General features: G+C 57.2%; 1 protein-coding gene across 6 annotated transcripts in view; it reads right to left on the reverse strand.

Moving 5' to 3' along the window:
* Positions 1 to 18,449, reverse strand: part of CAPN13 (calpain 13) — a 55,905-nt gene extending 37,456 nt beyond the window's left edge. For 4 of the 6 annotated variants that reach the window (XM_068153711.1, XM_068153709.1, XM_068153712.1 and 1 more), the window contains exons 1-5: positions 18,245 to 18,345; positions 12,073 to 12,321; positions 7,990 to 8,059; positions 6,172 to 6,290; positions 1,449 to 1,582 (exon numbers count right to left, since the gene is read on the reverse strand). In XM_068153711.1, coding sequence (XP_068009812.1) covers positions 1,449 to 1,582; positions 6,172 to 6,290; positions 7,990 to 8,059; positions 12,073 to 12,321; positions 18,245 to 18,283 — 611 coding nt within the window. In that variant the 5' untranslated portion in view covers positions 18,284 to 18,345. Of the gene's footprint in view, positions 1 to 1,448; positions 1,583 to 6,171; positions 6,347 to 7,989; positions 8,061 to 12,072; positions 12,322 to 18,244; positions 18,346 to 18,420 lie in introns of those variants that run through there. The other 2 variants (XM_068153710.1, XM_068153714.1) reach the window with 2 other exon arrangements.
* Positions 18,450 to 23,994: the final 5,545 nt, after the last annotated feature.

Here is a 23,994-nt window from a genome sequence, read left to right on the forward strand (position 1 = left end):
TGGACAGGCTGAGAGCTGGGCAGAGAGGAGCCTCATGAGGCTCAACAAGGAGAAGTGCAGAGCCCTGCCCCTGGGCAGGAAGAATAACCTGCAGCAGTACAGGTTAGGAGGTGATCTGCTGGAGAGCAGCCCTGGGGAGAAGGACCTGGGAGTGCTGGGGCAGAACAATCATCCATGGGACAGCAATGTGCCCTGGGGGCCAAGAAGGCCAAGGGCATCCTGGGCTGCATTCAGAGGAGTGTGCCCAGCAGAGCCAGGGAGGTTCTCCTCCCCCTCTGCTCTGCCCTGCTGAGACCTCCCCTGGAATCTTGCATCCAGCTCTGGGCTGCCCAGCTCAGGAGGGACAGGGATCTGCTGGAGAGAGTCCAACAGAGAGCTGCCAGGATGCTGAAGGGACTGCAGCACTGCCCTGTGAGGAGAGGCTGAGAGCCCTGGGGCTGTGCAGTCTGCAGAGGAGAAGACTGAGAGGGGATCTGATCAATGGCTATCAATAGCTGAGGGCTGGGGGTCAGGAGGGAGGGCACAGGCTCTGCTCAGCTGCACCCTGGGATAGGACAAGGGGCAATGGATGGAAACTGCAGCACAGGAGGTTCCAGCTCAGCATGAGGAGGAACTTCTGCCCTGTGAGGGTGCCAGAGCCCTGGAGCAGGCTGCCCAGAGAGGTTGTGGAGTCTCCTGCTCTGGAGCCTTCCCAGCCCCATCTGGATGTGTTCTGTGTGCCCTGTGCTGGATTCCATGCTCCTGCTCTGGCAGGGGGTTGGACTGGAAGATCTTTGGAGTTCCTTTCCAACCCCTCACATCCTGTGAGCTGTGGTTTTACAGATGCTGAGGACCACTCTGACTGCTTCACTTCTCAGAGGATTTGTTTGAATTTATTAACTCCTTATTAAGCATTCTGAACCCTACAGTGCTCTGGGGACCCCAGTCAGGAGTCAGAGCTCTCTGTGTGAATTGAGAGCTGACCAGAGTCTCATGGGAGTGCATGTGTTGTGCCTGGGCATGTTCTTCAGTCATGCTTCCTCTCACTGCCTGCTCCAAATATCTGCATGGGCCCTGCCTGTAAACAGAAGTAATCCCTGCTTAGAGTCTGCAGTTGCAAACAGAGAGGAACATGGAAAGGAAAACAGAGACAGAAAAGGAATGGCCTCAAGCTGGGACTGGGGAGGTTTAGACTGGACATCAGGGAACATTTTCCCATCAAGAGTGGTCAGGGACTGGAATGTGCTGCCCAGGGAGGTGGTGGAGTCCCCAAGCCTGGATGTGTTTGGAGGAGGTTTGGATGTGGTGCTTGGGGCTATGGCTCAGGGGTGAGCCTTGCAGAGGAAGGCTCTGGGTTGGACTTGGTGATGCTGAGGCTCTGTTCCAGCCTGAATGTTGATTGTGTGACTGTGTGCCAGCAGGCAGAGGAAGCATTCAGCTTTGAGGAGGAGCAGAGCAGGGGTATTTACTTGGCATATGCTTTCTCCAGCAGGGCTGGCCAGAACTCGTTGGAGGTCCGGGGGTGCACAGAGAGGAAGCTGCCGTCCAGCAGTGGCAGCCGGTCGTCGATCACCACGTCCACCCAGGCTCCACACTGCCAGAACTGCAGATGGGACAAACACAAACACAAAACCAAGCAGAAACAGGAGAGAGGGAAAAATGAACCTTTTAGGAAGAGGGAATGACTGCCAGCTTGAGCAGGGAGGGCAGACTGAGACTGGGGATCAGGAAGAAATCCTTCCCAGTGAGGGTGGTGAGACTCTGGCACAGGCTGCCCAGGGAGGCTGTGGATGCCTCCTCCCTGGGGGTGTTCGAGGCCAGGCTGGATGAGGCCTTGAGCAGCCTGGGCTGGTGTGAGGTGTCCCTGTCCACAGCAGGGGGTTGGAACTGGATGATCTTCAAGGTCCCTTCCAACCCAACCCATTCCATGGATCCATGATCCTGCCAAGCAGCAGCCTCCTGAAGTGGCACAGGAACTCATTTAAAGCATGGATATGTAGCAAAGCCTCTCCTGAATTGTTTCAGGCAGGTTGCTGAGCAGGCTGCCAAGTGGCTGGACCTTCCAGTGCCATGGGAAATCACCTGGGAATATGAACAGTCCTGCAGGCAGTGGGAGGAAGGATTCAACACAGGCAGTAGGCTGACACCCTTGGGCAATAGCAAGTAGTCAAGGAGATAAAGAACACTCATGCAGTAGTGATGCTTTACTCTGCCCTGCTGAGACCTCACCTGGAGTACTGTGTCCAGCTCTGGAGCCTTCAACACAGCAAGGACCTGGACCTGAAGGAGCAGGTCCAGAGGAGAGCCACAAAGATGGCTGGGGTGCTGGAACACCTCTCCTGTGAGCACAGGCTGAGAGACATGGACTTGTGCAGCCTGGAGAAGAGAAGGTTCCAGGCAGACCTAAGAGCAGCCTGCCAGTACCTGAAGGGGCTACAAGGAGGCTGCAGAGGGACTGTTTGCAAAGGCCTGCAGGGACAGGATGAGGGGAAAGGGTTTGAAATTAGAGAAGATTTAGGCTGGAGGTAAGGAACAAGTTCTGCAGCATGAGGGTGGTGGGACACTGGAACAGGTTGCTCAGACAGGTAGTTAAGGCCCCATCCCTGGAGATACTCAAGGTGAGGCTCAAAAAGGCTCTGAGCAACCTGATCTAGCTGAAGATGTCCCTGCTGACTGCAGGGGGTTGGACTGGATGAGCTTTGGAGGTCCAAACCAAACCAAACCAAACCCTTCTGTGGTTCTCTTCTGTGGCTCAGTGAGCCTCACTCAGCTGCCCTTGGATTTTCCCTTGCAGCACAGCTCTTGGCCAGAGAGCCTCTGGGCAAGATCCAGGCTTTGGATTAGTTTTCCTCTGTGTTTCAGTTAAGACTCTGCTGTGCCGTGCAGGGGCAGAGATGGTGTAGTGACTAAAGACTGCTCTGAGGTGTTATCCATCTCCTTGATAGATGAGGAGGATGCAGGCAGTCCCTCCAGCATGTGGACAGAGCAGGTGTTTCTCCAGCTGATCCAGCTGATGAAACCTTCCAAGGGAGAAGACAGGGAAAGAGATCTGTGGGGAGGAACTAAAGGAGCCATTTCCAGAGTCATTAGCAGATTAATGTAGCTTACCATGATTCACAATCATAAGAGGCCAAGCTCTTATTTGCAGTAATGCTGAGGACTCCAGTGGAAGCAAGCCAGCAATAGATTTAGTCTAGCATGGTTTAATTTCAGCAGCTCTGTTCAATGAAAGCCCCAAAATGAGCTCTTCTGCTAGAAAAGCACAAGAAGGTATCTGGCCAGCAGCAAAGCAGCTTACAGTCTGCTAAGCCAGGAGCATGCCTGACCCTGTTCACCTTCTGCCTCACCCCCAAACTCTCACTCTCCTGCATGGCACTCTCCCTAATGGCCACACTTGCAGCCCAGAAAGCAAATCCCAGCCTGGGCTGCAGCAAGAGGAGCACAGCCAGCAGGTCAGGGAGGGGATTCTCCCCCTCTGCTCTGCTCTGCTCTGCTGAGACCCCAGAATTGTGACCAGTTCTGGAGCCCCTAACACAGGAAGGGTCTGGAGGGGCTGGAAGGTGTCCAGAGCAGGGCCATGAGGAGGAGCAGAGGGCTGGAGCTGCTCTGCTGTGAGGACAGGCTGAGGGAGTTGGGGTTGTGCAGGCTGGAGAAGACAAGACTCCAAGGAGACCTCATTGTGGCCTTCCAGGATCTGCAGGGGGCTGCAAGAAAGCTGGGGAGGGACTTGTGAGGGTGTCAGGGGGGGATAGGACTGGGGGGGATGGAGCAGAACTAGAAATGGGGAGATTGAGATTGGCTGTGAGGAAGAAGTTGTTCCCCAGGAGAGTGGTGAGAGCCTGGCACAGTTGAGGATGTCCTTGCTGACTGCAGAGGGGTTTGGACTGGATGACCTTTGGAGGTCCCTTCCAAAGCAGACCACTCTACGGTTCTGTGTTCCTCTGCTTCTATGATTCCATGACTCCATGACTCTGAGGCTGAAGCAGCTCCATCGGAGGCAGTGTGCTCCAGACCCCAAGAGGCTGGGGGGGAGCAAAAGAAGTTCCCAGCTGAAGTGTTTCTGTTAGCATATGAGATGCCTTGTTTGTGATTCGTCAGTGAGCTGAGGGCTGGTGGCTTAGCCTGTGGATGGCAGTAAAATATCTGTGATGGAATAATTGGGAGGCAGAGGCAAGCTGCATTCCCATTCCGAGTGTCTCTCTCCGGGCTTTATCGCTCAAGGGAAGCCAGAAAGAGTTGCATTGATTTGCAGATGAGATGGCAGGGGAAACCTTCTCAAGCACTGCAAGGTATTCACAGGGCTGCAGATTTCAGCTCTGCCCCTAACGGATCTGCTCAGCTCCCTCCCGAAAGCAATCGGGCTCGCACCCTCTGCGTGTGTTTGAAGAGCTGGGGTCCCTTCGCCTGCTCTGTCTCACACAGCGCAGCTCTGCATGCTGGAAAGGGGCCAGGACAGAAACAAACAGCTGGTGCCCTGAGGAGGGAGAGAGCAGAGCAGCATCCAGACTGCCTGCAAGGTAATCTCCTGCTGCTGCTCGGGGAGACCTCTGAAGGTCGAAAAGGTCTCACTTGAGCCGGAGCTCTTTGCCCGGTATTGAGCCGAGTGTAACAGAAGCGATTTGAGAGTGAAGGAGATGATGAATGGCTGAGTACTTAGCGATCCCCTCTCCATTCAGTTTGGCTCCTGGAGCTTAATGGGACTGCGAGTGCTTCTAATTCCCACAGGGCTGACGCTGCCACGAGCAAGCAGGGCTGCCAGTAACCAGCCCAAGGCGTTTCGGACGGTGTCAAGAGGGGGTGGGAAGTGAGGTTTACTGAAAAGCCTTGCTCCTCTCCTCTGAAACAAGCCGGAGAGGCACACGGTGCCCTGGTTCGGTTGATGAGATGGTGTTGAGTGATAGGTTGGACTTGATGGTCTCAAGGTCTTCTCCAACCAGGTTAATCCTCTGAACCTGTGAACTCCCTTTTCCAGCTATCAAAAGCCTGCTCCCCTGATCTGTCTCCCAGGATCTGTGATTTGCAGCCATTTATAGAGTCACAGAGCTGTCAGGGCTGGAAGGGACCCCAAGGCTCAGCCAGTCCCAACCCCCTGCCATGGGCAGGGACACCTCACACCACAGCAGGTTGCTCACAGCCACCTCCAGCCTGGCTGCAAACATCTCCAGGCAGGAGGCTTCCACCACCTCCCTGGGCAGCCTGTGCCAGGCTCTCACCACCCTCATGGGCAACAACTTCTCTTCTATGAGCTCAAAGAGCAAAGTGAGGAAAAGGGAAAGGAGTCCAACTAGATGAAGAGCACAGGAGCGCTGGCAGCCATGACAAACCATGTCACACAAAACAGAATGCCAGCTGAAACATGTGTGCACACACATCTGTCTGAACAGCTGGAGCCAGAAGGTTCAGGTAAGGGCTTCAAAGTCCTTGCAGTGTGATTGCACCACTGGGAACAGAAGGAATCCAGAGGGACCTTGACAGGCTGGAGAGCTGAGCTCATGACAACCTCATGAGGTTCAACAAGATCAAGGGCAAGGTCCTGCAGCTGGGTCAGGGCAATTCCAACACTGCTATAGGCTGGGCAGGGTCTGGCTGGAGAGCAGCCCTGAGGAAAAGGCCTTGGGGGTGCTGGGGGAGGAGAAGCTCAGCAGGAGCCAGCAGGGAGCACTTGCAGCCCAGAGAGCCAAGCAGAGCCTGGGCTGCAGCAAGAGAAGAGTGGCCAGCAGGGCAGGGAGGGGATTCTGCCCCTCTGCTCCACTCTGCTGAGACCACAGCTGGAGCTCTGGGGCCAGTTCTGGAGCCTCTGTGCCAGGAAGGATCTGGAGGTGCTGGAAGGTGTCCAGAGAAGGGCCAGGAGGATGAGCAGAGGGCTGGAGCTGCTCTGCTGTGAGCACAGACTGAGAGGTTTTTAAGGCCAGGCTGGATGTGGCTGTGAGCAACCTGCTGTGGTGTGAGGTGTCCCTGCCCATGGCAGGGGGTTGGGACTGGCTGAGCCTTGGGGTCCCTTCCAGCCCTGACAGTTCCATGACTCCATTGATCATTTGACACTTTGTCATTTCCTGCCCAGCTCTGAGCTGGGAGGCAGCACTGAAGAACCAGCAGCACTGGAGGGTGTTGAGATCTGGGAGTGCAGTTGGGAGCCCTGTGTAATGCAAGCAGCCAAGCCCAAGCAGTGCCAATAGGGCAGAGAATACATACCCTGAAATGAAAGATCCCAGCATATTGGTCCTGGAATCCTTGGTCCCTTGGCAAAACATTCTCCAGGAATTTCTTCTGCAGTGTCAGGGAGCCCAGGGCAGCCAGCATCCAGCAGTCACCTCAGGGGAGGGCAAAGAGCAGTGCCTTCAGCCACTCTTGTGGAGCACAGCTGACTCTTTGAAGAGTGGATTTCAACATCTAAGACATCTAGGAACCAGCTTGCCCAAAGAACCCAATGTTCTTCCCTCTCCCTGTGCCTCCCCCACAGTGCTGAACCACCACCTGCTGTCAACAGCATTGTCCTCTGGGACCCCCGAGCCCACCCAGCCATCCTCCACTCTCATGCTCCTCCTGTCTTTTCTGCTCATATTGAGACTTGCAGCCTAGAGCAGTGTATAGGAACTCCTCAAGACCCTCAGTGGGGTGGAAAAAGGGAAGAGATCTCTTCCTACATGGGAGCAGAGCTGCTCCCAAAGACACAGAGAGCTATGGGCCAGGAGAAGATGAAGGAACCTGTACAGAGTGCAGATATGTGACTGGGTAAGTGTCAGAAGAGAGGGACAGAAAGATCCACAGGGAAGCAAACACTGAGGGGCAGGTGAAGACATTAGGATGAAGAGAAGCACAGCCAGCAGGGCAGGGAGGGGATTCTCTCCCTCTGCTCTGCTCTGCTGAGACCACAGCTGCAGCTCTGGGGCCAGTTCTGGAGCCTCTGTGCCAGGAAGGATCTGGAGGTGCTGGAAGGTGTCCAGAGAAGGGCCAGGAGGAGGAGCAGAGGGCTGGAGCTGCTCTGCTGTGAGGACAGACTGAGGGAGTTGGGGTTGTGCAGGCTGGAGAGGAGAAGGCTCCCAGGAGACCTCATTGTGGCCTTCCAGGATCTGCAGGGGGCTCCAAGAAAGCTGGGGAGGGACTTGTGAGGGTGTCAGGGAGGGATAGGACTGGGGGGGATGGAGCAGAACTAGAAGTGGGGAGATTGAGATTGGCTGTGAGGAAGAAGTTGTTCCCTAGGAGGGTGGTGAGAGCCTGGCACAGGCTGCCCAGGGAGGTGGTGGAAGCCTCATCCCTGGAGGTGTTTGCAGCCAGGCTGGAGGTGGCTGTGAGCAACCTGCTGTGGTGTGAGGTGTCCCTGCCCATGGCAGGGGGTTGGAGCTGGCTGAGCCTTGAGCTCCCTTCCAACCACAGCAATTCTATGATTCTATGTAAAGAACATTCAGCCCTGCCTGTTGGGGCTGTGCCTTCCCACCCTGGAGAGCTGTGTTTGACTCCTGTGCTCGAAGCACCAGCCTGATCCCAGTGGGACCTCTGCTCCAGGCTTGTCCTCACACAGAAGGCAAGTGTCACGTGTAAGTGACAGAGATTAGACCTGCTGCCCTTGGGACCCCTGCTAAATACCTCCAATAAATGGTGTGAAGATTTGTCTGGGTCTGGGTTGACCTGCACTGCTTGTTCACTGCAGCTACCATGGTCCAGGTCTGTCCACCAAACAGAACACAGCAAAGCAGTCACAGGGTTACTGCTTTCCCAGGCTCACAGGGTGTCAGGGGCTGGAAGGGACCTCTGGAGAGCTCCCAGTCCAACCCCCTGCCAGAGCAGGAGCAGAGACTCCAGCACAGGGCACACAGAACACATCCAGATGGGGCTGGAAAGGCTCCAGAGCAGGAGACTCCACAACCTCTCTGGGCAGCCTGCTCCAGGGCTCTAGCACCCTCACAGGGCAGAAGTTCCTCCTCATGCTGAGCTGGAACCTCCTGTGCTGCAGTTTCCACCCACTGGCACTGCTTTGTGCCAGCCTTTCCCAAAACACCATTATGACCTTACCTATTTCCCCTTGCATGATATCGAATCTGCTGACTCCATCCACCACCAGGTGAGGGTTTCTCTGAAGGTCCTGGAGGGAAGGCAATGAGCAGAGCAGTGTGAGTGCCCAGCCTGTGCCCACAGTGTGCTCCCCCCTTGCAGACCCTTGCTTGCCTGCCCTCACTACAACTGAAACCCATTTTCCTTTGGTCCCTGCTCCTTTGTTGCCTCCCACCAGAGGAGATGCCCATTAGCAGTTCCCTGCTGGTGCCCAGCTGGGAGTGCTGGCTGACACCCTGCCAGGCTGTGCTGCCACCCAGGGACTGTCTGGAGAGCTGGGTAAAGGGCAACCTCATGAAGTTCAGTAAGTGTAGAGCCCTGCATGTGGGGAGGAATAAGAGCAGGCACCAGGCCAGGCTAAGGGTTGTCCTGCTGGAAGGCAGCTCCATGAAGGAAGACCTTGGAGCCCCAGTGTACAGTCAGTTATCCATGAGACAGCAATGTGCCCTGTTGGCCAAGAGGGCAAATGGCATCCTGGGGGGCACTAGTAACAGTGTGGCCAGCAGGGCCAGGGAGGTTCTGCTCCTCCTCTGCTCTGCCCTGCTGAGACCACACCTGGAATACTGAGTGCAGCTCTGGGGTCCCCAGCTCAGGAGAGACAGAGACCTGCTGGAGAGAGCCCAGCAGAGAGCCAGGAGGATGCTTAGGGGACTTGAAGAGAGACCTATGAAGAGAGACTGAGAGGCCTGGGGCTGTTTAGTCTGGAGAGGAGAAGGCTGAGAGGGATCTGATCAATGCCTATCAATATCTGAGGGGTGGGTGTCAAGGGGAAGGTGATGCACTCTTTTTGGGGGTGCCCAACAGGACAAGAGGCAATGCAGACAGAACACAGGAAATTCCACCTCAACGTGAGGAGAGACTTCTTTGCTGTGAGGGTGCTGAGCCCTGGAGCAGGCTGCTCAAGGGGGCTGTGGAGTCTCCTTCTCTGGAGCCTTTCAGGACACACCTGGATGTGTTCTGTGTGCCCTGCCCTGGGTGATGCTGCTCTGGCAGGGGGCTTGGACTGGGTGACCTCTGGAGGTCCTTTCCACCCCCTAATGTTCTGTGATTCATTTCCAGTCTGCTCCCAGGGATGGGGATTTGTGGCTCTGTTCTCACTGAGTTTTCATCTGGGCTTCTCTAATGTCATCAACAACTTGCAGGGCTGCAAACCCATGCAGATTCTGGGGGACAGCAAGGCAGACAAGCAGAGGTTCCCAAGCAAGTGGATCAGGGTCTGTAGCTCAGCCCAGCTCTGGGAGTGTGATACTCTCTGAGCCTTTTGTGTTTCCATGCAGGACTAATACAGATCAGCCTGGGCTGCTCACAGAGAGAGAGTTTAATCTCTGGCTGCAATGTCCCACAGGCCTGGCTGACATCTTTAATTCAGGGAGAATTTTCCTTGCATTCCTTGAGAGCCTTGCTTGGGCAGGGAAGGGAGAAACACTTCAGAGCCTGGCTGTGCCACAGAAATGTGAGACATTCTCCCACCATGGAACCACAGCATTCCTAAGGTTGGAAGGGACCCCAAGGCTCAGCCAGCTCCAACCCCCTGCCATGGGCAGGGACACCTCACACCACAGCAGGTTGCTCACAGCCACCTCCAGCCTGGCTGCAAACACCTCCAGGCAGGAGGCTTCCACCACCTCCCTGGGCAGCCTGTGCCAGGCTCTCACCACCCTCATGGGTAACAACTTCTTCCTCACAGCCAATCTCAATCTCCCCACTTCTAGTTGTGCTCCATCCCCCCCAGTCCTATCCCTCCCTGACACCCTCACAAGTCCCTCCCCAGCTTTCTTGCAGCCCCCTGCAGATCCTGCAAGGCTACAATGAGGTCTCCTGGGAGCCTTCTCCTCTCCAGCCTGCACAACCCCAACTCTCTCAGCCTGTTCTCATAGCAGAGCAGCTCCAGCCCTCTGCTCCTCCTCGTGGGCCTTCTCTGGACATGCTCATCTGGCTCTTGGTCTGAGACACTGAGTGCTCAGGTAGGAAAGGTGTGGGAATGCCCTGTGAGTAGTCCTTGGCACCTCCCCACTGGGTGAGGCTCTATTCTGAAGGAGCAATCAGCTTTAAATAGGGAAGTCCCTGCACATCTAAGACAATGAAGAGATAAAAGGGAGAAAAAGCAACTGAGCAAGGAAAAACAACGCAGCAGCTCTTCCTTGAGCAGGCCCTGGCATTCCTCCTGCCCAGCTGCTCCTGCCATGCTGCACTGAAATGAGAGCAGCTCACAACAGGGCTGGTGCCTCGCACGGCTGCCCCGGCTCAGCAGCAGCAGCGAGCCCTCTCACGGTGCTCAGACAGCCTCGTGGTGATCAAACCCCTCTAAGGAGCTTCCCTGTCAGGAGAAGATGCACTGCAGGTCACTGCTCCAGGCTGGCAGGCAGATCAGGCTCCCCAGCACCGCTGACTCCGGGGACAGCAGCCTGGGCAGGAGGCTTCCTGGGCAGGAGGCTTTGGTGCAGATACAGAATCACAGAGCCAGCCAGGCTGGAAGAGGCCTCCAAGATCACCAAGTCCAACCAATCACCCAACCCTAACTGATCAACCAGACCATGGCACCAAGTGCCTCATCCAGGCTCTTCCTAGACACCTCCAGGGATGGGGACTCCACCACCTCCCTGGGCAGCACATCCCAAGGGCCAATCTCTCTTGCTGGGAAGAACTTCTTCCTAATATCCAGCCTAAACCTCCCCTGGCACAGCTTGAGACTGTGTCCTCTTGTTCTGGTGCTGGGTGTTGGGAGAAGAGACCAGCCCCCACCTGGCTACAACCTCCCTCCCAAGAGGGAGGGCACAGGCTCTGCTCAGCTGCACCCTGGGACAGGACAAGGGGCAATGGATGGAAACTGCAGCACAGGAGGCTCCAGCTCAGCATGAGGAGGAACTTCTGCCCTGGGAGGGTGCCAGAGCCCTGGAGCAGGCTGCCCAGAGAGGTTGTGGAGTCTCCTGCTCTGGAGCCTCTCCAGCCCCATCTGGATGTGTTCTGTGTGCCCTGTGCTGGATTCCATGCTCCTGCTCTGGCAGGGGGTTGGACTCCATGACCTTCAGAGGTCCCTTCCAACCCCTCACCTCCTGTGATCTGGCCTGGCAAATAGAGAATCCCCAGATTTAACTGTAAGCCTGCCCAGAAGCCCTCTCCCAGTGAGCAGCTCTGCTGAGGCTTTGTGGCAGCTTGCCAACACTTCAGTTTTGGCTGGAGGGGAAAGAGAAGAAGGATCTCGAGGAGGCACATGGGCTCTTCTCAGAGCATCTACAAATCTAGCAGTGAAGGCAACCATATGGACTGCAAGTCAAGTGTGCTGCCAGAACTCATCCCCCCAGGACAAAGCTATCATCACTTGACTGCCCTGGCCCACTGAAGACTTCATTATGCATGCAGAGTGAAAGGGAAGTTGCAGTTCAAGCCAATTCATCCTCCAGAGAGTGGGCTTTGCACACCAGCCCTGCTTATCCAAAGGCAGGATGGAGAATTAATTGGAGAGGTGGAAGGACAGAGCCCTCTACATGCATCTGCCTCTGAAATGCCTCTGGTAATTGCTTGGCACTTCTAAGGAGGAACAGATCCCCAGAAGCAGCCCAGATGCAGGCCCCATGCAGACATGCAAAGGGCACAGGCAGGCAGCTTTGTGCAAAGCTGGAAGCCTGAGGTGGGATTTGACCCTCATGGGGAACAACTTCTTCCTCACAGCCAATCTCAATCTACCCATTTGTATTCTGCTCCATCCCCCCCAGTCCTATCCCTCCCTGACACCCTCACAAGTCCCTCCCCAGCTTTCTTGTTGCCCCCTGCAGATCCTGCAAGGCCACAAGGAGGGCTCCTGGGAGCCTTCTCCTCTCCAGCCTGCACAACCCCAACTCCCTCAGGCTGTGCTCACAGCAGAGCAGCTCCAGCCCTCTGCTCATCCTCCTGGCCCTGCTCTGGACACCTTCCCTGCTTGCAGTTTGCACTCCCAGTGTTCCCCTTGGCATCCACTTCCCTGCTTAGCACAGCTGTCCTTCCCCTGGCCATCAGTGCCCCCTTTCAGCAGGGGGCTGTGCAGCCCCCAGCCGGTGCCCGGCTCACCGTTGGCCTCTTCCACTGGATGCGCCGCAGCAGCTCTTCGGGCAGCACGCTGTGCCCGATGGAGCTGAGGTGAGCAGGGAAGGTGCTGTCCTCAAAGAGCAGCCCCTGGCTCAGGCACAAGGCTCTCAGCTGGGTGAAGTCTTGGTTGTTGAATTTCTTCAGGTTCTGGAAGCTTCCTGTGTCCCCTGCTGCCTGCCAGCCCTGATCCAAAGGCAGGGCAGAGCCCGGGGCCAGCATCGTGCACTTCTCCTGGCAGGAAGAGATGCAGACTGCCATTAGTTTCCCCCCATCCCAAGTGGTGCCTTAGTGGCAAGTGGGAGCCCAAAACCACCTCCCACCCCCCATCCCTCCACCCTGAGAGGATTGTGGAGCAACAGCTTGCAAGGCTGAGGGCAGCCACAGTGACAAAATCCTTATTAGCTGGAAATGCCTGGAGAGAGGAGTCGTCAAATCCCAGCTGCTTTATCTCAAACCAGGGCTGTCACTGCTACAAATTCAATTTGGACTCTTCCCTGAGGACACAGAGCAAAGCTGTCAGTGAGCTGCTGCGTTAGCACTGAGCTACCTCTGCCACAGAAGAGAGCCCAGGGGATGGAGCAAGAGCTGCAGATGTAGGGCAGGAGGAATCACAGAGCTGTCAGGGCTGGAAGAGACCTCAAGGCTCAGCCAGCTCCAAGCCCCTGCCATGGGCAGGGACACCTCACACCACAGCAGGTTGCTCACAGCCACCTCCAGCCTGGCTGCAAACACCTCCAGGGATGAGGCAACTCCAGCCAGAGCAGGCTGCCCAGGGACACATCCAGTCTGATTTTGAATGCCTGCAGGGACAGGGCCTCAAGCACAGCCCTGGGCAGCCTGTTCCAGTGTTCCACCACTCTCATGGTGCAGGACTTGCTCCTGATGTCCAACCTAACTCTGCCCTGTTCCAGTTTCAAACCATTGCCCCTTGCCCTATCACTCCAAGCCCTTCTGAGCAGTCCCTCCCCAGCCTGCCTGCAGCTCCCCTGCAGATACTGAAATGGAGCTCCAAGGTCTCCCCAGAGCCTTCTCTTCTCCAGGCTGAACAGCCACAATGCTTTCAGCCTGTCTGGACAGGAGAGCTTCTCCAGCCCTCTGATTACCCTTGTGGCCTCCTCTGGGTCTGCTGCAGCAGGTCCCTGTCCTTCTTGTGCTGGGGGTCCCATAGCTGGACAGAGTTCTGCAGGTGAGGTCTCACCAGAGCAGAGCAGAGGGGCAGAATCACCTCCTCGCTCTTCCTACACGCCCAGCACCACTGCTCTTGACCCAGCAGTTCCTGCCCCCAGCTCCTGGCTTCCACTTGAAGTTGTTCCTTCTCAGAAAGCAGCAGTGGAAAATCCACCACAAGCCCTGGGCTGAGCCACTCCTACAGTTAATTAACTTTGCTGGGCTCATTTCTAGCATGAGGTCAGCCTCCCTGTCAAGCCACAGCATCCTAGAGCTGCTTTAAATGTTTACAGGCTTTCCCCCCCTTTTCCTTCTAATCTGTGGCAGATGAAAGGCCTCTTTCTTAGCAGAGCAACTTCCCTGCAGAGCTGGTAGGTGCCTGGTGTGATAGAATGAGAGCAGACTGCTCCAGGAAGAGCAAAGCCCCAGCTCCTTCTCATAAATCATTTGCACACATGCAAAGCACCAAGCAGCCACTCTGAAGGGGTGATGCAGTGTGCCCCCCACGCCCCCACCCTCCACACATCTTCTTCTACAAGAGAAGCAGAGAGTTAGGGAAGCTGGAAAAGGCCTCTGAGATCATCAAGCCCAGCCTCTGGCCTAACACCCCACAGCAGCTCAACCCTGCACCAAGTGCCACATCCAAGCTTTCCTTGAGCACCTCCAGGGATGGGGACTGCACCACCTCCCTGGGCAGCACATCCCAGTGCCTCATCAGCCTTGCTGGGAGGCAGTGCTGCCTAAGCCTCCCTGGGGCAGCTTCAGGCCATGCCCTCTTGTCCTCTCACAAGTTGCCTGGGGGAAGAGCTTGACCCCCCCCTGACTGCACCTTCCTCTTAGGTAGCTGTAGAGAGTGATGAGGTCTCCTCTAAGTCTCCTCCTCTCCAGGCTGAACACCCCCAGCCCCCCAGCCTCTCCTCATCAGCCTCTCCCTCCAGCCCCCAAACACATCCAGATGGGTGCTGGAAGCCTGCAGAGCAGGAGGCTCCACAGCCTCTCTGGCAGCCTGCTCCAGGGCTGCAGCACAAGCACAGCAAAGAAGTTTCTCCTCCTGTTGAGGTGGAGCTTGCTGTGCTCCAGGCTGTGTCCACTGCTGCCTGTCCTCTCACAGGACAGCAGTGAAGAGAGGCTGCCACATCCTCCCTGACACCCACCCTGCAGGCAGTCACAGATGCTGATCACATCCCCTCCAGCCTCCTCTTCCCCAGACTGAGCAGCCTCAGATCTCTGAAGCCTTCCTCATCACACAGATGTTCCAGTCCCTTCATCATCCTCCTAATCCTCTGTTGGACTCTCTCCAGGAGTTCCCTGTCCCTCTGCAGCTGGGGAGCCCAGGACTGGACACAGTACCCCAGGTGTGGTCTCACCAGAGCAGGGCAGAAGTCAGGTTGCTAATTTTACTTAAGGTCATCACCTTTGCTGGTGCTTCAAGGCCTTCTGACACTACAGCAACGGGAGAGGGAGAGGAGAGGGAGAGGGAGGGGGAGAGGGAGAGGGAGGGGGAGGGGGAGAGGGAGAGGGAGAGGGAGAGGGAGAGGGAGAGGGAGAGGGAGAGGGAGAGGGAGAGGGAGAGGGAGAGGGAGAGGGAGAGGGAGAGGGAGAGGAGAGGGAGGGGGAGAGGGAGGGGGAGAGGGAGGGGGAGAGGAGGGGGGGAGGGGGGAGGGGGAGAGGGAGAGGGAGAGGAGAGGGAGGGGGAGGGGAGAGGGAGAGGAGAGGGAGGGGGAGGGGGAGAGGGAGAGGAGAGGGAGGGGGGGGAGAGGGAGGGGGAGAGGGGGGGAGGGAGGGGGAAAGGGAAAGGGAGAGGGAAAGGGAGAGGGAGGGAGGAGGGAAGCAAGCTGAGATGGCACTCAGCAATCACCCTCAGGCACAGCAGGGGAGAGGAGGTTCCCCCTGGGGCTTGCCTTTTCCCCACCGCTGTGCCACAGAGGGAACAGAGCTGCTGTAATGCAGCAGGACAGACAGGGGGAGGGCTCCTTCCCAACAAATGCTCCTTTGAAAGCCTGCCCAGGCCCCGTGCAGCGCTGAGATCCATTTCCTGCAACAGCATTCCAGAGGAAAAAAACCCAGCACCCAAACTGATTGCTAATTCCAAACTCAAATTAAAACTAACAGAGCTTGAAGGCTGGGCCTGACACACGAGCTGCCTCTCCTCTGACAGAGAGCAAGAGTCCCAGCCTCTGAGACTGCTTAATTATGTTGTTTAACACAGCCACAGTAAATGAAGCACCAGCCCGAAGGAAGCAAAGCACTCTGCTCTGCCCCGGCAGCCACGACTTCATCAGCACCGTGCCTGGAGGGGGCACACGCACCGGGAGAGGAGCTCCCACCCATCAGTGCCTCTGTGGCACTCTGCAGGCAGCCCATGGGGCCACATCCACCTGGATAGAGCCATCCTGGCCACCCCTCTGCCCCTCTGGAGGCAGCATCCTCAGCCCTGGGCACCCCTCTGCCCCTCTGGCAGCAGCATCCTCAGCCCTGGGCACCCCTCTGCCTCTCTGGAGGCAGCATCCTCAGCCCTGGGCACCCCTCTGCCTCTCTGGAGGCAGCATCCTCAGCCCTGGGCACCCCTCTGCCTCTCTGGAGGCAGCATCCTCAGCCCTGGGCACCCCTCTGCCTCTCTGGAGGCAGCATCCTGAGCCCTGGGCACCCTCTGCCTCTCTGGCAGCAGCATCCTGAGCCCTGGGCACCCCTCTGCCCCTCTGGAGGCAGCATCCTGAGCCCTGGGCACCCCTCTGCCCCTCTGGAGGCAGCATCCTGAGCCCTGGGCACCCCTCTGCCTCTCTGGAGGCAGCATCCTGAGCCCTGGGCACCCCTCTGCCTCTCTGGAGGCAGCATCCTGAGCCCTGGGCACCCCTCTGCCTCTGGCAGCAGCATCCTGAGCCCTGGGCACCCCTCTGCCTCTCTGGCAGCAGCATCCTGAGCCCTGGGCACCCTCTGCCCCTCTGGAGGCAGCATCCTGAGCCCTGGGCACCCCTCTGCCTCTCTGGCAGCAGCATCCTGACCCCTGGGCACCCCTCTGCCCCTCTGGCAGCAGCATCCTCAGCCCTGACCACCCCTTTGCCTCTCTGGAAGCAGCATCCTGAGCCCTGACCACCCCTCTGCCCCTCTGCCTCTCTGGCAGCAGCATCCTCAGCCCTGGGCACCCCTCTGCCCCTCTGGAGGCAGCATCCTCAGCCCTGGGCACCCCTCTGCCCCTCTGGAAGCAGCATCCTGAGCCCTGACCACCCCTCTGCCCCTCTGCCTCTCTGGCAGCAGCACCCTGAGCCCTGGGCACCCCTCTGCCCCTCTGGAGGCAGCATCCTCAGCCCTGACCACCCCTCTGCCCCTCTGGCAGCAGCATCCTGAGCCCTGGGCACCCCTCTGCCCCTCTGGAGGCAGCATCCTGAGCCCTGGGCACCCCTCTGCCTCTCTGGCAGCAGCATCCTCAGCCCTGGCCACCCCTCTGCCCCTCTGGCAGCAGCATCCTGAGCCCTGGGCACAGTTTGGCTTTCACAGGTACATCAGCAGCAGTAGAGGTGAGAGCAGCTTCTGGAGCAGAGTATCTCCTGCCTGGCTGGGGACCTTCTTGTCATAAGAGACACAGTTGTAATGCAGAGGGTGTCAGAGGTGTTGCCTTTGCCTGCTCCCTGCCATGGGGAGAGAGGAAGGGATTTCAAACACAGAAGTTGGTTCAGACACAGTGGGAAACACTGGGGAGAAGCCAGGAGCCTGACTGTCAGCTGAGGAAAGAGATTGCTCTTCAGAAGGGGTTAAACATCCATGGCCTTGGTCTCGGGATATCCTCCAACACATTTGCTTCTCTGCCACAGAGAGAGGAGCCATGCCCAGCTCTGCACACAACTGCAGATTCCTTTCCAGCAGAGAACTTCCTCTCCTTGCTCTCAGGGAACCCTTTTCTCGCTGTCTGCCTCAGTGGGGGAGGCAAATGATGAAGAGTGAGGGAGGAAAGGGGAGCAGTGGAAACGCTGCAGAGAGGAGGAGAGAAAGAGATCAGGTGTGACAGAATCACAGACCCACAGAAAGATCCAGGTTGGAAAGAGCCTCAGGATCACCAAGTCCAGCCCAGAGCCCTCCTCTGCAAGGCTCTGCCCTAAACCAGAGCCCCAAGCACCACATCCAAACCTCCTCCAAACACATCCAGGACTGGGGACTCCACCACCTCCCTGGGCAGCACATTCCAGTCCCTGACCACTCTGGCTACTCTCCAGTCTAAACCTCCCCAGTGGCAGCTTGAGGCCATTCCCTCTGGCTCTGTCACTAATCACCTGGGAGAAGAGTCACAGAATCACAGAGCTCTCAGGGCTGGAAGGGAGCTCAAGGCTCAGCCAGCTCCAACCCCCTGCCATGGGCAGGGACACCTCACACCACAGCAGGTTGCTCACAGCCACCTCCAGCCTGGCTGCAAACACCTCCAGGCAGGAGGCTTCCACCACCTCCCTGGGCAGCCTGTGCCAGGCTCTCACCACCTCAAAAGTCCTTCCCACACCCAGCTGTGCCACTCCCCTGCCCACATCCCAGAGCTGCAGGGAATAGCTCCAGAACTGTCTTGGAAGGCAGGAAGTGTGAGTTTATCAGCTGCCCCTTGCATTCAGACACAGAACCGAGCAAGAGAAGGCTGCAGAGGCAGTGCAGGGACCTGAACCTGGGTGTCCCAAGCCCCAGGGGGACAACAGCTCCTTGTGTGTGTGAAAGCCTTGAGTAGCTCAGACAGTCAGACCCAAAGCCAGGCCCCCTGGCAGCCCCCCAGGAGATCGCTGTCCCGGTGGCCTCTTGTGTGACTTTGCTCCAGACAGCCCGTGAGGTACTCCCTGCTGGCGCTTTATGAAGCCAATTTTCTCCTCATTTTGCACACACAGCACAGGACAGCTCCAGAGATTTGTTTGTTTGCTTGTGCCTCATTTAACAGCAGCCTGCAGTAACTACAGAGTCCTCCTCCTCCTCCTCGGATCTCCACTCCCACTTGATCCAATTACCCCTGACAACTTACCACTGTCCTGGGAGGCTCTCTGTGGGACAGCCAATCCATCTTCCTTCCCCTCCCGGCAGCACTGAGGGATGAGGGCTTTAATTCATGCTGTCTCTCCAGGACAAGTCCCTCTCCACGTGCCCGTGGTGCCTTCCCAGCCCCGTGAACGTAGCAAAAGAGCAGAGGGCTGTTCTTACCTGCAGTGCCTCCGGTGCGAGCCTCCAGCCTGTGCCAGCAGGGCGAGAGGCTGGCACCTGCCCCCTGCCCTCCTTTGTAGGGCAGCTCTTGCCACGCCTTCAGGAAACACAGCCAGGCTGCAGCGGAGTTGAAGCAGGGTTCAAGCCTCACTCAGGCACCACAGCTGCACACAGGTACCACAGCGTGGAGAGGCATCTGGCCTTCTGTCAGCCCCCAGCATACAGAGTGAGCCAGGCTGGAAGAAGCCCCTGGAGATGGCCCAGTCCAACCTGCCCCCCCCCACCCTCTGATCAGCTAAACCATGGCACCCAGAGCCTCACCCACCCTGAACTGTCTGCTGCTCAAGGTCGGCTGGGAGCTCCTGCAGCCAGCTGTGGCTTCAGATGTCCCCAGGACAACGCAGGAATTCTCCTTGCACCTCCCACTCTTCCATATTATCTTTTCCTTGGTGGTTTTTTCCCCTCCTCACACTGCTTCCAGCCATCACCCTGGATCCACCCTGCACAGCCTGGCAGGACTCACCTCCAGGCAAGCTGTCAGAGCTGTGTGTGATTCCCTCTGCAGCAGGAGAAGCAGCAGACGCTTGCAGGCCAAAGCATTCACACTGGGTGCAAGCTGCAGCAAGGGAAGCTGCACATGGCTGGAAAGGGCAAAAATCATTCAGAGTGGTCCAGCCCAGGAGCAGATCTTCAGAGAGACTGCAGCACCTCCAGCCTGGGAGACATCCAGCTGGGTGAGGACATCATCTAACTTGGAAGTCGACCCTGTTTGAGCTGCAGGGAGTCAAAGACCTGTCAGAGAACTGTCTCTGTTCACAGTGTCACAGGACAGGAGAGATCACCCTGTCCAACCCCACTGCCAGAGCAGCATCACCCAGGGCAGGTCACACAGAATACATCCAGGTGGGGTTTGAAAGTCTGCACAGAAAGAGACTCCAGAGCCCCTCTGGGCAGCTGCTCCAGGGCTCTGTCACCCTCACTGGAAGGAATCACACAATCAATAAGGTTGGAAAAGACCTCAAAGATCATCAAGTTCAACCTGTCACCCAAGACCTCTCTTCAAGTTCAGCTGAAACCTTCTCTGCTCAAGCTTGAACCTGCTGTTTCTTGTCTTATCAGTGCACACCACCCAAAAGAGCTTGGCCCCCTCCCCTTGACACCCACCCCTCAGATATTGATAGGCATTGATCAGATCCCTCTCAGCCTTCCCTTCTCCAGGCTAAACAGCCCCAGGGCTCTCAGTCTCTCTTCACAGGGGAGATGCTCAAGTCCCCTAAGCCTCCTCCTGGCTCTCTGCTGGCCTCTCTCCAGCAGGCCTCTGTCTCTCTTGTTTCACTGTTGATGGAGCTCATGCATCAGCATCCAGGCTGGCTTCAGGCCAGCTGGGTAGTATGCAAGTGGGACACAGCAGTTCCATCACAGAAGTCCACAGTGGTTGTTGCAGAGGTCACCTGGAAGCCCTGCATGGTCAGTGCACTTCAAGTACTGTGCTGAGGCCCCACTGCTCTCACCCCCTGAGCTAGCAAATGGAAAACCAGCTCAGGTTGTGGGTGCATCTGAGACTCTTCCTGTGCTGTGCAGGGCAGAGCTTGTGGTCCTCCCAGTACTGCTTCCAGAGCTGGTCATCTTATCTGCAACTCATTCTGAACTAAGAGCAGCCCTGAAGAAAAGGACCTGGGGGTGCTGGGGATGAGAAGCTCAGCAGGAGCCAGCAGTCAGCACTTGCAGCCCAGAGAGCCAAACACATCCTGGGCTGCATCAGAGAAGTGTGGCCAGCAGGGCAGGGAGGGGATTCTCCTCCTCTGCTCTGCTGAGACCACAGCTGGAGCTCTGGGGCCAGTTCTGGAGCCTCTGTGCCAGGAAGGATCTGGAGGTGCTGGAAGGTGTCCAGAGAAGGGCCAGGAGGAGGAGCAGAGGGCTGGAGCTGCTCTGCTGTGAGCACAGCCTGAGGGAGTTGGGGTTGTGCAGGCTGGAGAAGGCTCCTGCCTGCTGACACCTCAGGGCTTTCATTCCCTCGTGGGACCCTCATGATTTAGCAAACTCTAATGGGTGTAAATCAGAGCACAACCTGCCCTGGAGAGCAGAGCAGGGGCAGTTTGCCTTTAAGAGCTGTTTGCTACAACTGCTACATAAATAAGAGCTGATTGCACCGGGAGCAGGGGGCAAAGGCTTCCTTCATCCCGGGCTGGGAGCTGTGATAAATGCCAGTGCTGCTGGCTGCCCTGGCAGCAGGCACGCTGCTCGTCCCTCCTCTCTGGGGAAGCAGCAGGTAGCTTCCCCTCCAGGCACAATGATTCATTGTCTGGAACTGATATCTCTGCTTAAACGGGGGATTAACGTGGGTTAAGAAATATTCATTGCAAAGTTGATTAGCAGGCACCACCCCCAGCCTGGCAGGAGGTCTGGGTCCTTCCAGCATGAGACCACTTTGAGACTGGCAGCTTTTTCTGCAGTGGATGGCAACTGCAGCACAGGAGGCTCCAGCTCAGCAGGAGGAGGAACTTCTGCACTGGGAGGGTGCCAGAGCCCTGGAGCAGGCTGCCCAGAGAGGTTGTGGAGTCTCCTGCTCTGGAGCCTTCCCAGCCCCATCTGGATGTGTTCTGTGTGACCTGTGCTGGAGTCTATGCTCCTGCTCTGGCAGGGGGGTTCATAGAATCATAGACTCAACCAGGCTGGAAAAGACCTCAGAGATCATCAAGTCCAACCTGTCACCTAATCCCTAACACCACCTGACAACCAAACCATGGCTCCCAGTGCCACATCCAAGTCTTTCTTGAACACCTCCAGGGATGGGGACTCCACCACCTCCCTGGGCAGCACATCCCAATGGCCAATCTCTCTGTCTGGGAAGAACTTTCTCCTCACCTCCAGCCTCAACCTCCCCTCCAGCCTAAACCTCCCCTGGCACAGTTTGAGACTGTGTCCTCTCGTTCTGGTGCTGGGTGCCTGGGAGAAGAGACCAACCCCCACCTGGCTACAACCTCTCCTCAGGTAGTTGTAGAGAGCAATGAGGTCTCCCCTGAGCCTCCTCTTCTCCAGGCTAAGCAACCCCAGCTCCCTCAGCCTCTCCTCACAGGGCTGTGCTCCAGACCCCTCCCCAGCTTTGTTGCCCTGCTCTGGACACCTTTAAGTGTCTGTCTTAAATGGAGGGGGGAAGGGGGATAGGGGCAGGGGGTGGAGGGAAGCAGAAGTGTAAACACTGAACCTATTTCTCTCCTGCCTCTGCTCAGCTCTCTCGGGGCAGGCTGCCGGTGCGCGCAGCCAGCGGAGCAGCCTCCGGGGCAGCCGGTTTGTGTCCTGGGCTGGGGGAAGGAGGGGAAGGCAGCAAACTCTTGCAGTTCTGCAGCCTCTCTTGGGGGAGGAGGGGGAAACTTTGCCCGAGAAGAGGCGGTGGAGAGCTTCGCTTTGGCATGGAGAGAGGCAGCTCCCCTGGCTGCACCCACGGAGCTGCTGTGCCCGAGGCTCCGGGCTGCTATCTCTTGCAACGTTCCAGACACACGTCTTCACTGCTGACTTCCACTGCCTTTCCCCTGCGAAGGTCACCTTCCTTCGCAGCAGAAATCCTCCTCCTTGACGCCGTGATAAAGAGAAGGAACGGGCTGGGAAGTTCCCCACACACCGTTAGGCTTTGTGCAGAGCAGGAATCCTCCTTCCATCGCCTGCACGACTGCTGCAGTGCTTGTGTGCCCCACGGCTTTTGCACCACGGGATGAAAGGAAGAAGGGCACCACAGAGTGCAGGGGGTGGAAGGGACCTCCAGAGATCATCCAGTCCAACCCCCTGCCAGAGCAGGTCATGCAGGAACACCCCCAGGTTGGCTTTGAAAGTCACCAGAGAGGGAGACTCCACAGCCCCTCTGGAGGGGGTTGGTCTTTTGAGGGTGTCAGGGAGGGATAGGACTGGTGGGGATGGAGCAGAACTGGAAATGGGGAGATTGAGATTGGATGTGAGGAAGAAGTTGTTCCCCAGGAGGGTGGTGAGAGCCTGGCACAGGCTGCCCAGGGAGGTGGTGGCAGCCTCCTGCCTGGAGGTGTTTGCAGCCAGGCTGGAGGTGGCTGTGAGCAACCTGCTGTGGTGTGAGGTGTCCCTGCCCATGGCAGGGGGTTGGGACTGGCTGAGCCTTGAGCTCCCTTCCAGCACTGACAGCTCTGTGATTCATGATGTTCCTTCAACCAGCTCTCCAGCCTGCCCAGAGCCCCTTGGACAGCAGCACAACATTCAGGGCTCCTCACCCACATCAGTGTGCAGGTCAGGGGTTGCCCTTTATTTGCTTCCCTTCAAGAAGGTGCAGGGCAGGCCCTCAAGAGCATTATTCATAGGCAACCTCCCTTGTTCTGTCTTTATGCCCTCATGTTTCTGGCAGGACCTGCCCTTCCAAAGCACAGACTTTTATGGCCACATAAACTATTAGGCAAATAGCAAAGTCCTCCTTCAACACCTGGTTCTACCCAGCCCTCACCCACAAGCTGCCCCTCAGTGCAACCCCCCAGGAGCTGCAGCACATTGCCATGTTCACATGTGAGTCACTGGCTCATAAAGGCAGCTCCAAAGCTGCTGGAGTGAGAGGTGGCAGCTGCTTATGGGCCTGGGACACAAGAAAGACTGGAGCCCACCCCTGCTGAAAGAAGGAAAGACCATGTGATGAAGGTCTAGAGAGCAAGGGGAGAAACTGAGGCACAGAACCTGCTGGTGCCCTCCCTAGGGCAGCAATCCTGAGCAGGACAGCATCAGGACTACCCAGCCCTAGGTGATCCTGCTTTGGCAAGGGGTTGGACTCAGTGATCTCACCTGGAGTATTGTGTCCAGGTTTGGAGCCCTCAGTACAGGAAGGACATGGACCTGATGGAGCAGGTCCAGAGGAGGGCCATGAAGATGATCAGGGGGATGGAGCACCTCTACTGCAAGGACAGGCTGAGGGAGCTGGGGGTGTTCAGCCTGGAGAAGAGAAGGCTCTGGGGAGACCTAGTAGCAGCCTGCCAGTACCTGAAGGGGCTACAGGAAGGATGGAGAGAGACTGTTTGCTGTCCTGCAGTGACAGGACCAGGGGCAATGGCTTCAGACTAGGGCAGAGCAGATTTGGGTTGGATATCAGGAACAAGTTCTGCACCATGATGGAACACTGGCACAGGCTGCCTGGGAAGGTGGTTGAGGCTCCATCCCTGGAGATACTCAAGGTGAGGCTGGACAGGGCTCTGGGCAGCCTGCTCTAGTGAAGGATGTCCCTGCAGAGGGGGGTTGGACTGGATGAGCTTTGGAGCTCCCTTCCAACCCAGACCATTCTATGATTCTATGATCTCCAGAGGTCCCTTCCAACCTCTGCCATGCCATGATTCTCTGTTCAGCACATGCCACTGCAGCAGCCTTGAAGAGGAAGGACTTGTCCTGATTCCCCAGCCCGCGGCCACACAGCACCGGGCACGCTGGCTGGCCCTCGCCGTTCCCCACCCTGGGCCTTGACTCTCTCCCTGCCCTGTGCTGGCAGCAGGCTCCTATTGTGTGCATGAGCAGCTTCAGAGCAGCTCCAGCCCTGAGCTCCTCTTTGTCAGGATGAAAGTCTCCTCTCAGAGCTGCGGA

Source organism: Melanerpes formicivorus, unplaced genomic scaffold, assembly GCF_026170545.1.
Source record: "Melanerpes formicivorus ecotype bairdi unplaced genomic scaffold, bMelFor1.0.p_v2 SCAF_26, whole genome shotgun sequence".
In the NCBI taxonomy this organism is placed as follows: Eukaryota; Metazoa; Chordata; class Aves; order Piciformes; family Picidae; genus Melanerpes; species Melanerpes formicivorus.